A 14,172-nucleotide genomic window follows, 5' to 3' on the forward strand; every position below is an offset into this window, starting at 1 on the left:
TCATAAATTTTGTGTATGCTAGGAGAAAAAAAAAAACTACAGTACCTAAAAACACCGGCACAGGCACAATCTCTCTCTCTATGGCAACACATCCTCTCGGTCCTATAAGCCCGATATCACATGTCGCCTGGGGTTCAGCGCATCCATCAACCTCCATCGGCTGACCAGACACAGCTTTGGAGAAAACCAGGTAATTCAACCATGGAAAGCACACAACAAAAGAAAGTGTTGCTCTCTAGTACATAAAAGCCGTCCTTCCTAACTCCTGGCAGCCGGTACGCAAACAACGAGAGAGCAAATCTCACCCCGAGAGAGTGTCAGAGTGTCTCACTCTGCGTGAAAACCAAATACACTCTGGGCTATCACACGAAATAGATGAGTAATTCGAACACACAGTGTTTGAATACAAATACAACCAGAAAGCTGTTCAAATCGGACCTGCCTGGAAACTAATAGGCCTATCACACAGTAATGTGAGGAAGGCGGAATATCACAAAAATAAAAAAATAAAATGGAAGAAAAAAATAGACAGAGCGAGCGCAAGAGAAGAATTAGATTAGACAAAGCTAATGCACACCAAGGTTTTTTAAACACCTTTTAAAGGATTTGCTAGATAAGCCAGGTCTCGGCGCGTGGCCCCTAAAGCGCGCTGAAATCGATGGATGAAGGCAGCTTTACTGGAGGCTACGAGGAAGGGAAACGTTATTTAAAGGCGGCGGCGAGTGGAATGATGAATATGAAATAGCGTCATATATTTTCACTGCTGCTATCAAAGACAAAGCAAATCTCTCATATTGCATTCACTCAGGCCTGTTCGCAATAATCATTTCTAAATAATACCACAACCAAGACAGACATGTGCACAAGCAGGGATGCGGTCACTGTGCTTAAGTGCTAAATAAGCGTTTTATGGGGAATGTTGTTACTGAGATTCATGGATTACTGCTCTTATGTGAGGTTCAGAAAAATAAAGCTGACGATTATTAGAATCTAAATCCACACTGATCTATATTTTGAACATAAATATGTCATTCTACTGGAATAGTTGACTGAATAGATCATCTAAATCTGTAAAATCATTCCAACACATTAAAAGCATATTTTGACAAGCTTAAAGGGATAGTTCACCCAAAAATAAAAATCCTCTCATTATTTACGTGCCTTTCCCAATGTACGTGACTTTATTTCTTCAGATAAACACCAATGAAGATTTTTTAATGAAAATAATCCATCTCTGCGAGTTTACATAATGCTGGTTAAAGATTGGAAAAACCACACACCGTGTTAGTGGTGGTGACCCCAGTGGATGAATTGGTGTCTTCTGAAGCGATAGGTGTAATACTAATATTTTCATATTTTTATGTCTAATTTTGCTGTTTGAGCATAAAAAAGATCTGCAAGGCAACAAAGTCCACTCCAAAGGGAGATATTCACTTGAACAGAAAATGGCTCATTGGGACTACAACGCGCTTCTTTCGGATCTTGTGAAGTCACTCATTTAAATAATCCCCGCCCATGGAATATGCAAAAAGGGGGCGTGGCCTGGTTGAGCTGCGCTAGAGAAGATGCAGAAGAAGACCTGCTTTAGTAGCGTGCTGATGCTATGTCAAATAAACGCTCTCCCAACGTTTACCTGCGTGCTGCACATTTTACAAAGAAAAGCTTCCAGAACCAATGCCGGCTATGCACAAAACTGAAATACAAAGCAGTTCCCACTTTGTTGAGACAATCAGTTGTTTATGGATCACAACGTGCAAGTATGTTTTATAATTTGTTGTTGTGTGTTCATTTAACAGTTCCCATTTTCAAGTTTTATGTTGTTGCTACGACGTAAACAAAAGGGCACAGCTGTGAAGCTGTGATAATGTGAAAAGTAATGCTTTTTTGGAACAATCAGCTCTTGGAAGTCTTCTAGTACACCCCAAAAACAAAATCAAGTCTTCGTAAAAGGGTATAATAGGACCCCTTTAACCCTTAAATGCATGACTGTTTCGCCAATCATTCTTACATATTCGGGTCTTTATTGACCCGGATCAATATCTAACACGGAAGGATCTCTCCCTGTCGCAATAATATAAAACTCCTCTGATATTACAGTAACAATTACAGAAGAATAAAATAAAGCATATTTTGTTATCTTTTGGAGCTTGAAAGGGCTCCGTTTGAGCAGATGTTTATTGCCATCATCACTGTCCTCGTCAGAGCTCATTTCCCAGTAAATTCAGCAAATAATGGGCTAGTTTTATGTTTGAGGTCACGAATATGAGCCCATTCGCGATCTCAAACGTATTCTCAAAACTATATCATTTTCAACATCTTCAAAATCAATATTTTGATCACTAACAGCTTCACCAGATCCATCCAGTAACAGTTACAGTCATATTTCATTGCGTTCAGTATTTGCTCTGCAGTAAATCGCTGAGCCATTTCATGATTTTCTTATTATTTCGTTTTCTGTCTGAATGAGCCGTCACTTCAGCATTGTGTATCAGACATTGCCACCTTGTGGAATAAAGGTGAATTGCACTTATTCCGTCATCTAAGATTCAATTATTGTTGTGCAGAAAAAAATATATGTACACTCACACACACCTCGGGTCGTTTGCGACCCTATACAATTTTTACAAAAAATGAATACAAAAATAGGCATAATTTTATGATTTTTTTCTTGTTATATTCTTTATAATGAATTGATTGAGGAATACCAAGAAGGTTGATGTCTAACTTTAAAAAATTAACGAGGAGGAGGGTAGTGAATGGCGTCCCGGGTCACTAAAGACCCGAGGTATGCATTTAAGGGTTAAACTCTTAACTATAAACCATTGTTTCCAGCCAACAATTTGGGTGAACTATCCCTTTAATATTGGATATACAGAACCAGCGTTTCTCAACTGGTGGGTCATGAGTGACCCAGAAATCAGTTGCAGTTCTGTTAATAGTGAAGCGCAGGGAACAAACAATGCTAAATGCAAATAATAAAGTGCTACTAGCCATATAATGATGCATGCAATAGTTTGTTGGAAAATATTCAAATGTTTACTAGGGACAAGAAAATGCTTCCAATATCTTCTGTTGCTGACATCAAATGCTGTGCATCAAACCAAAAATCTACAATATTTCAGAGCAAAATCATCTGTCACTGGGTAGCAGCTATCCAAATAAGACAGATGCCAGTATGACATGCTCCCGTCCTCAGAAACATGAACAAAACTACAAAAAGCAAAAGAAAATACAGCCTACACTGCATTAAATAGGGGTTCATTTGCAGCGTGGTTTGTGCAGAACACAATGCCTTTTTTGTGTGGTGAATTAAAGCATTAAACCATCAAAAGTCACATTTAGAAAGCATTTTCACTATGACATATTGATATTTGGCATTTAAACAAGAGGACATTTTTGTACGATAAACAATTTTAGTACTGTGTAGGGTCGCCACATCATGTGCAATGTAAAATCAGGGTCCTATAGCACAACAAAAAAAAAAACATGCATTCATAAGAACAATTATAATAAACATAACAATAAAAAGTTTCAGCATTAGAATTAATATTATTATTGCAAAGCTACCGATTTCACAGTATTAGAAGTCTTCATGTCAGTAGTTCTCGCTTGTGGGCATTGTTAATTGATTTGTGGCCCACATAGCAGCGCGGTGCTCGTTTTCCAGGCAGGAGGTATTTATGGAGATGTGCTTGTGCTGTCAGCTTTCATAGCCTGTAATATTATTACTCTGATCATCTGATAACTGCTCGCAGCACAATCACGAGTGGGCCAGCAGAGCAGCGCATGCCAGTAACATGTTTGCGTACTTTGATTATCAGTATGTTTCACTTTAATATGAAGGACGAGAGTATGATTAATAAACTGAGCTAGACTGCAGTGATGAAATAACAATAATAAACCACCTGATGCGTGAATTATTCAATCAAAGGAAAGGATGTCTCTTTTTACTTCTAAACGAGTATAGAATCTTTCTCTAACTTTCAAAATCATGCATTCTGAAAGAGTTACACATTTAGATCTAACACCATGACCTAACCAGATGCGATGCTATAACAATTTGTTTGCGATGCGATAAAGTCAATCAAAAATCACAGCCAATCAGAAGAGCACGTGGGCGGGCTCTCTCGGCAAACTCCCGGCACTCGCAAATAAATGGATAGACTAAGTACATCATCAAATTCATGAATATTCCACCATTTTAACATTATTGAAAATACATAGAGAGTTACTGAAACAATCTTTTCATAGAATACACTTGTCTTTTCACAATGACAGTTTGAACGTTCTTGTTTCCCTTCATTTATTTTGAAGATCTGAGGTGAACTGTCCATTGTTGCTTTTAGTACGGCTATAAAAGACACATAAAATGATATTCAAACTCACATTAGATGCTTTTAACATCAAATAAAGCACATAAACAGTACCCGAGATTATCATTATCATACTTTATGTTGTTCTTCCAGCTGCGATGTCACAGAAAAATAGAAACCGTTTCTAAAACGGAACCATCGCGTGTCAGCGTTGCAGCTAGTTAGGACAAAAACTCTGATTAACATTGAAAAGATACATTTTATCACGTGTCGCTGTGATATTTTTAAATATTTTAATGCTTTTGAAAGGTTATGCTCAACCAAGGCTGTATTTATTTTATCTAAAATACATAAAATTGTGAAATAATATTACAAATTGAAACAGTTTTCTATGTTCATACATTTAAAATATAATATAATCCTGTGATGGCAAAGGTGAATTTTTAGCATTTATTACTCCATTTCTTATTATTATCAATGTTGAAAACAGTTGTGCTACTTTTTTTTTTTTTTTTTTTTTTTTTTTTTGTAGAAACCATGACATTTTATTTATTTCCATTAATTCTTTGATTAATAGGAAGTTCAAACAACAGCATTAATTTGTAATATGTTTTTAGTAACAATGCAAGCTTTTTACTTTTGATCAATTTAATGCATTCTTGTTAAATAAAAGTATTAATTAATTAACTTTAAATCTCACTGACCACAAACGTTTGAATGGTTCTGTATATAAAAAGAGAAGTTACCCAAAATTATGTTTAAGGGTCAAAGGTCATCACAAATGATGGTTTGGATGTAATATCACAGCCTGAATGGTTAAAAATAGCTTTTCACTGTAATGGACACCAGTATCAAAAAGTGCATTTATATGTTATCATGAAATAATATGAACCTAATTTCATTTAAATTGTAATCTCATATGAATATGTGAATATGTTGGCTGCATAACATCAACATCAGTTTTTGTATAATGATTTTTTGGTCCAACTTTATATTAGGTGTCTTTAACTACTACGTATTTACATTGAAATTAATCATTTGATACAATGCACTTATTGTGTACATACATGTTTTTACATTATACTTATATTTTATAATACCTGCAAGTAATTACATCTGTAATTAATTTCTGTAATTACATTTATAATTACACTTTTGACCCTTAACTTGCACCTTAACCCACCTTTAAACCTATCCATACCATCAATCCTGTCCCTAACCTTACACGTATCCACCTCAATCGCAGTTTTGCTAGACAATATGAACACAAAAAGTACATTGTGCTTATTTTTTGATGCAAGTACATAGTAGTTAAGGCCACCTAATATAAAGTGGGACCTGTTTTTTTTAATAATGAAGCTTTAGATTGTTCTTCCCGTCCCATAAATGTTTCTGACACGGTCTCACCTCAATTAGATGGTTATCTCAACAGCTCATGTGTGGTATTGAGACATTTCCGCATTAAAATTTGTATTTTTATTCTCACTCCATGAACTTTAAGCAGAAATTCAAGAGGCAAGTCTCAAAAGCCAAGAGGGCCTATTAAGAGATAATTACTAATTATGCTAATTTGTAAAGTTGTGCTATTTCTTTCTTTCGGTCATTTTATCGACAGTCCCTCTGGAGGAAGCCGAAACCGTTCAGTGTTAATATCTTTTTTTCTTTCCCCTCCCCAGCCAAACGCACTGTGGAGGACGCCGTGTCCTAAACCACAGAATATTTCACGCTTAATCAGGGAAGTGTCTGTGAATTGAAACGCTGCCGTCACACAGGTCTCTGGTTGCCGCTGGTGACGACCTTCATTAACTTCATAAATGCTAGCGGTGTTATACCAGCGTTCACCAAAAAAATTCTTATCACCAGCGCACACAAAGACGAGAGTGTAATGAAGTAGACTCGGGACAAAAATTGTGTTTACATCTGATTACGGCTAAATGTGTTTCCTTTTCCGGTGCAACCGATTCGGGAAGTCTGGATTATGCCCAAGCTAAATCGTCATCCTCAATCAAATCATATCGGCCAAGAAGAGATTTTTTTTTAATATAATATAATATAATATAATATAATATAATATAATATAATATAATATAATATAATATAATATAATAATGGCTTAAATAGGCTAAAACAGTGTAAATATGTTGTCATTAATTGTTCTAGACAGTTTAATTAATTAACACTTTATTTTAGTGTCCTTGTTACACGTTACATGCAGTTACTCTAGTAATAACTATAAATTATGCGTAATTACTTGCACCAAACTCTGATCCTAGCCCTAACCTAGTAAGTACATGTAGTTAATTATTATTACCAAGTAATTAATGTGTAATTATGCTGTAACAAGGATACCTTAAAATAAAGTGTAACCACACCTCGCATTTCCTTGAATTAGAGAACAAGGTACAGAATCAGGTGGATACTGGCATTTGTGAGCCCAAAATTCAGACGGAACACATAAACAATGAGCAATGCTAACAAAAAGACAGAGTTGACAGTGGAAAGGCTACATAACTACTTTCTGAACTGGCCTACAGGGAATATGTGTCACAATGGAGACCGGTTTGACTCTCCGCTGGCCGCGTTACTACCCTCTGACCGTATCGCCACAACCGCTCGACCTTCTGCAGCTCAAGATGCGAGTGGCAATTACTGCACAAATTTGACACCATGTCTGTCAACATCCACATACATCAGGACACACTGTTAGAAATACAGTACTACTCAGTAAAAGCAGATACATGCATTACAAACTGTAGCATTTTATGCATTTCAATAAACTAAACAAAACACACGATTTTAGCTTTCATTCAAGTACTCTGTCAGAGAAAGCATACTACCTTTGAGGGAAAAAAAAAAAAAACTATAATAATAATTTAAAAGAATATACTGAGCAAATAAGTGTGGACTGTAATGTTTTCAGGCACTCAATAGTATATTACAGTATAAATTTATAATAAATGCAATTAGCTCTAGAGTGCTTTTTTGACCTGCTTAAGAAGGACTAAAGTTCATCTTCATATGTAATTTCATAACTACTTGCTGAATGTACTGACAAGCATTTATGGTAAACTAAAATGTATCATGTGTGGTATTTACACCACTTATACCATGTAATTTATACTGAAACTTATATTTCATCTAGGGCCGTTTAATGATTAATCGCATCCAGAATAAAAGTTTGTGTGTGTACTGTGCATATTTATTTATATTTATAAACACATACATATACATGTATATATTTAAGAAAAATATAAAATATAAAATCAATCAATATATATTAATAATTTAAATTATATATAAATATATACATGTTAATATTTCTTAAATATATTCATGTATGCGTTTATGAATATAAAATAAATATGCATAGTATTATGTAAACACAGTCTTTTATTTTGGATATGATTAATCACAATTAATCATTAAACAGCCCTAATTTCATCTATTTAAATATATTTGTAATTCCACCTTTTCAATGATAAAGTTGCAAATTGATACATTCAAAATATAACTTATCGGATAACACACTACAGTTAAAATTATAATCAAGTATTTTAGTATGTGCTTTAATATGTTAGTCAACAAATCAAAATAAGTGTATAAAGCACGACAAAATATTATTAAAACATAATTAAAAATGTATTTTAAAACATTTGACATTATTACAATGTACACTGTTTACAAGTTTACAAGTACAAGTTTCTAAAGATGTAAAGGAACAGCCATGAAAGTATACTTTCTTAATCACCAAAGTGGCCTTTCATTTCATTAACATTATATCTTCAAGTACACTTGTTTTTTTAAGTACACTACTAGTGCACATTCAATACAATTAAGCGCACTTCTTTTTCACAAGGGCATCCTTCACAGAAAGCATGCTATCCTTTGTAAAGGTAGGTGGGGTTTCACTACACTCATTTCGGAAGAGATTCAGGAGTTAAGCAACTGGGCCATGGTTAATTCACACCGGAGCCAACTAACAAAACGAACCCCTCCGCTACGAGCCACAGTGGGGCAGTCGCACACTTCAGCAACGACCAACCTTTAACAAGTTCAGAGCTAAAAGTAGTTCTACTACATCAAGGCATTTGCTTCTCTAATACTGTATTATTTAAAACCTCACATATGCTGTGGTTTGCGTACGTCGTGTTTGCTGATAACTTTGAGGTAAGCAGGTCAACAACTAAGCAATTCCTCAACGCACACTTTCTCGCTCAAAAGAATTCAAGTACGTGAGGTTAAAAACAAAGTACATACTTGATGGCAACTGCCCCAGTTTGAAGGATTAATCTCTATTGTTTGCATGTATGTTACCTCAGTAACCTCTGCTAACATTACCGCTACGCTACAATGGCGCGCAAACAAAACGACATCAGGAGCTAAATCTTCTTACGTGCGTTTGAATACACATTGGTTTTAATGCACTGGACATTCTGTAATAATCTGAAGCATTTGCTGAGGATTAGACCATGTCGATATAATCCTGGAACGTCGCCCTTTTGCCAGGAAGACAATAAAATGAATTGTTTCGGCTTTCAGAAAAATGAGTGTTTATTAGAATGAGAAACTGTATTATGTTTTCATCTCCATTATGAGAGATTAGATGGGAGAAGTTAAAACAATCTGCTGACGTTATCTGGTTTTATGTGATTAATTGTGTCTGAATTCCCCCGAGTAAAGTGAATTGTCCCAGCGGAAATGAAAATCTTTCATTATAATGATAATGATGATGAAAAAGATAAATACACAAAAAAGAAATGGTGATTGGTCTGAATAATCAACCTGTTAAACCTTCTGCCGCTGACCAGGATGTACACTATCTAGCATGTTTTCCTGGTTTTCCTTCTGTCCAGCACCATCACTTCCCATTAGCTCAGCTGATAAATTAGCCATTCAAACACACATAAGCACACGCACACACTCTTACGCTCTCCTCTAATGTTTATATGCAATGCTTAATGTTGTGTGACCAATTCTGCCATTTCCATTATGTAAATATATTTGCCTCGGTGTTACACTACAACTATTGTCTACGTTCCCACAATTGCTTGGGCTATTAATACTCTGGGTTACAGGTCAGACCGCAGTTGTCGACAGACATCAGTGTGTGTATTGCACAACGCTAATGCTACTTCACGGAATGACTGAACACTGCAGGCCGCAAGAATAATTCCATCACAGTGTCCTCGAAAGCAAAACCAAAACCATTGCATACTGCCTAATAACTATTCAATATTTAGAATGATTTATTTACAACTCTTGTTCTTGCTTGATAGATGGGTTTTGCAAATTCCGAGATGTTAACAAACTCAAGCTAAAATCCATGTCCATTTGCCAGTTAAAGGCAAAAACCGACCGCGAGCAATGTGACTGATCAATGGCGCGCTATCAGCCCATCCAGCCCATGGCCCCGTGAGTCTCTCGGGTCACGCGATAAGCGGTGATGGGGTGAAACGCGCCACGCAAACCTGTCACAGCAAAGGCAGAAGGGTTTCTGAACCTGACCGCTATCACACACACACACACACTTCATTTGTTACCAGCCACCAAAGCAACACGAGAAGCAAGTGTGCCTGCCGTCATTCGATCACATTACACTGCTGGTCTCATTACATTCTGATGAAATTTCAGTGTTGATAATGGAAATAGAGCTAGTGTAACTAATTCCCCTAAAAATGCCTGCTTGTATGAAACATAGAAAATAACTATAAAATCTAGCATTATTATTATATGCATTAACTCTAAAAAGAGCCGTGTAATACATGCAGACTTGAGTATTTCCATGCTTAATAGATTTATGGCATACAAATCATTTTACTACACTAAATTAATTGCTTTTGTATATTCTAGACTATACTAGAGTTATTAAGAATATACTAAAAAAATAATATACTAATAATGCCATTACAAAACGCCAGAACTATAACCTTAAGGAACTATTTCTATATGATCGGACTGATTAAATAACTTTTGTTGCTGTGAACTAATCAGGTGGATTTGGATTTTTTTTTTTTTTTTTTTTTTTACTTGAATAAAGCAGGTAATTTAATTTAGATTAAAACCTTGTTTTATTGCACGTTGCAGGAGTTATTTCTATTAAATCTGACCTTTGAAAATGACTTTCATTTAGTCATGTAACCTCATGTAGGCAAGTTGAGTCAGGCATGTTAATAATAAATGTAGATGCTACTACATTAAAGTGGATTTTTTTGCTACCTGACAAATGGTGTATCTGTAACTGTACATAAACTCTATATAAAGCTTGTCACATTTTTATTTACTCATATTTTGTACGAGATTTCATACGTATTGTGCAGCTATAATTGTACACAATTTGAACCCATCTGAAAATTCAGTTTCAGCTTAATTATTATTTAAACATAATAAATGTAGCATATTATTTAAAGTAAAATCAAATCAATTACTGTTGCGCTGGTGATAAGTTCATAGCACTTTTGAACCACTTTGAATTTAATTAATGATGAAGAAAATTAAGTTTAAACTCTTGATTTTTGAGAAATTGAGTATGGATGTAAATAAAAAAAATGCTGTTACAGACATAAAGGCTTTTTTTTACAGTGAGTTTACATATAATTACAGTCTAAACTGAAGAATGTTTTGTCAGATAACCTAATAAATTCACTTTATGTGGCAGCATCTACATTTATGATTTAATATGACTGAAGGTTATTAGGTTACAGCACCAAAAATCATTTAAAAGGTCAGATTGAGTAGAAATAACTCCTTAGTGCCTCGTCATAGTTATAGTTTCTAAATAAATTATATTAATGCGTCACAAGAGACTGAAAAGGTCAAATAACAATACAATCGCAGCAGGTGAATGAGGTCAAATCTTATAGTTGAGGTTACGACAAGGGCAGATACTGTAAATACTGGATGCACAGAGCGAGAAATGAACGGTGCGAGCGAGCGTTTCCTCTCGCGAGCGTGAATCAGTGCGCATCTGAACCGAGCTGTCATATGTTTACACAAACTTGACAGAGGAACGATGCTGATGCGACCGCGCGCATCACACACTAACACATGTACAGACATCCAGACTGCGCAGTTATACTCGGTACTTAATGCTGCATATTCCAACCAGTGCGCGCGACCTCTCCGTTGTTTCGGCTTTAGCGGGGGAAAGCGTTTATTAAGAAAAAGAATTGAAACGACTGGAATAAACTTTACCTTTTCGCTTGGACCTTCTCCTCCTCCTCCTCTTGAACTTGCATTTGACTTGGCTGCTGGGGACCGATGCCATGGTGCTCAGATTTTGAAGAACTTGTTCTGCTTGATGTTTCTGAAGTTGCTCTGCTGCAGTTGCGCACGCGGAACGCTCCGGGAATATCAGCTTCGCCCTATTCCGTCTCACACTCTTCTATTAAGCTCTTGATAACCAGCTAAAAGTGCCGCTCGTCTGTCTGACTGTGTTTTGAGCTCAGCGGACCGCCGCGTCCTCCTCCCGCGTGAGAGCGCGTCTGGAGCTCCTGCGCCTCTGCGCTTTTTGGCACCAGCCACTTTGAATCCAATCATGCAAGACGCGTGTCTATTTGCTGCCGAAGATTCTAATTAGAGCCAATCATGAGAGTCCTTGCGCTCTGACATCACGACCGATGACACACCCCCATCCCATGCAGGCGTGTGAACTCAGCCTTCATTTCTGAATGAGTGATGACTTAATGCGCGCGGATGAAAGGACAGACAGGAAGGGTGAGATGTGGCTGGGACAGCAAAAGTTGCAGAAATACAGTATGTGGCTTTGAAAGTTAGAGAGCATTAGTGAAAATGGTTCTGTTTTCTTTTTTATTATTAAAATGTGCTCATTACAAATTATATGATTAGCACACAAATTTGAGATATTTTCCATTTGACTTAAGTAACAACAGCACTTGAGCTGCATGGACTCCATAAGTTTGTGATTATTCATGTTATTCTTCCAATTTCATCACTATTAATGTGATAGTGATTAATGCGGTAAGAGTAAGTTATTGTTAAAGGATTAGTTCACTTTCAAATGGAAATGAGCCCAAGCTTTACTAACCCCCAAGCCATACTAGGTGTATATGACTTTCGTCTTTCTGATGAACACAATCGGCGTTATATTAATAAATATCCTGACACATTCGAGCTTTATAATGGCAGTGAGCGAGTAATGAGTATAAGCTGAAGAAAGTGCTTCCATCCACATCCATCCATCATAAACATACTCCACACGGCTCCGGGGGGTGAAGCGATGCGTTTGTGTAAAAAAAAAAATCCATATTTAACAAGTTATAAAGATATAGATATAGCTCCGCCAGATCACCTTCCATATTCAACAAAAACCCTTGGGTTAAAGGAGTGTTAAGATCAACATTTGTGGCATGTTGTCAATTACCAGATAAAACAATTTTGACTCATTTTGTAAATAAATTTAAATGGAAGTCATGGCATTCAGACTGAAAAGGATTATATATATTAAAAAATCTTACTGTACAGAAAGTGTGTAATTTGAGTTTATTGTTATTTAAATCGCCCCTTTATTAGGACTACCGTTCTAAGTGGATGAAATTCCTGAGGGTGGAGTTTGTTACTTTGCTGAGATGGCAAAAGTGCACACATCCTTCACTCAAGTAGAAGTACAGATACTCATGTATAAAATGACTCTGGTAAAAGTTGAAGTACAGACTACTCTTTTTTACTCAAGTTAAAGTAAAGAATTATGCTCTCATGTGTACTTAAGCAAAAAGTAGTCATTACTACTACCTGTTTAAGTGCCATGCTGGTAACTGGACCTCACATCATATTAATATATTAAAGATGCAATATGTAAGAATTTTACAGTAAAATATCAAAAAACCACTAGGCCAGTGTTATATATTTTGTTCACTTGAATTCTTACAATATCCCAAATATTTGCAACTATTTGTAAATCATGAGAAAATTGCAATTTTAACCAAGGCTGCGGGACGTGTGAGGAGTCGCCTGTCAATTGCGTCATACCCGCGTTACCCTCGGTTTCCGGTTTCATTTTGTAGAAACCAGAAACACCAAAGACATTAATATTTACATGTTTTAATAGACAAGGGAACAACTGTTTTGATATATTTATAGACAGAAAACAAATTATTGTTGTATAGCTCAACACGTTTAGTCTTATTGTTTAAATCGAATTTTCTTGCTTTTTTGCGAGTACCATGCTTTACCATGCCTCAGAGAAAAACACTATTTTGTCAAGTAGCTACCATAGCATAATCAGATGCAGCTTTATTTTTAGTAACAGTAATACAGAATTTTCTCCATCATACAATATGGTTTAAAATCAATTGCATGCCATTCATCAACACAAGCCATCCAGCATTTAATATGATATTCTAAAATCGATCTATCTTACTGCAGTGTGTAACAGTGTCTCACAGCAGCCACCAAGCGAACGCACATAACGTTATTAAATTTTCAACACACTCAAATGTATCTAATATGATAAAAAAAAAAAAGAGCTGCGTTACCTCATACTCATGACTGGAAAAGCGGAAGTAGCGCCGGCGACTGTGTCATAATAAAAGTCCCGCTGCTCGTGAGGCGTGTGTTGATCAATCGCTCCAGCTCCTCGTTCAGCTTCACAACACTCGCTCCTGCTCTGCTTCATACTACAGTAACGTTAATAATCACATCCATGAACATGATTTCTTCCTGAGTCCTATCCCACCGTTTGTTGAGGTGAAGACCACATGTCCCAAGATTCCGCGTTCAAACTTGGCGTCATCAAGCTACACCTTTGTTTTGAACAGGCCTCTAGCGATCTCTAGTGGACAGAAAATTTCACATATTGCAACTTTAATACAAAAGAACTTACATTTCAAATTCTGTTACCATA

The 14,172-nt window shown here is 36.2% G+C and overlaps 1 protein-coding gene across 1 annotated transcript in view; it reads right to left on the reverse strand.

Annotated features, from left to right (window-relative positions):
* adarb2 (adenosine deaminase RNA specific B2 (inactive)) overlaps positions 1 to 11,991 on the reverse strand; it is a 234,974-nt gene extending 222,983 nt beyond the window's left edge. Inside the window, exon 1 of the mRNA XM_048174461.1 lies at positions 11,505 to 11,991. Coding sequence (XP_048030418.1) covers positions 11,505 to 11,577 — 73 coding nt within the window. The 5' untranslated portion in view covers positions 11,578 to 11,991. The remainder of the gene's footprint in view (positions 1 to 11,504) is intronic.
* Positions 11,992 to 14,172: the final 2,181 nt, after the last annotated feature.

The sequence above is a fragment of the Megalobrama amblycephala genome, linkage group LG22, assembly GCF_018812025.1.
Source record: "Megalobrama amblycephala isolate DHTTF-2021 linkage group LG22, ASM1881202v1, whole genome shotgun sequence".
NCBI lineage: Eukaryota > Metazoa > Chordata > Actinopteri > Cypriniformes > Xenocyprididae > Megalobrama > Megalobrama amblycephala.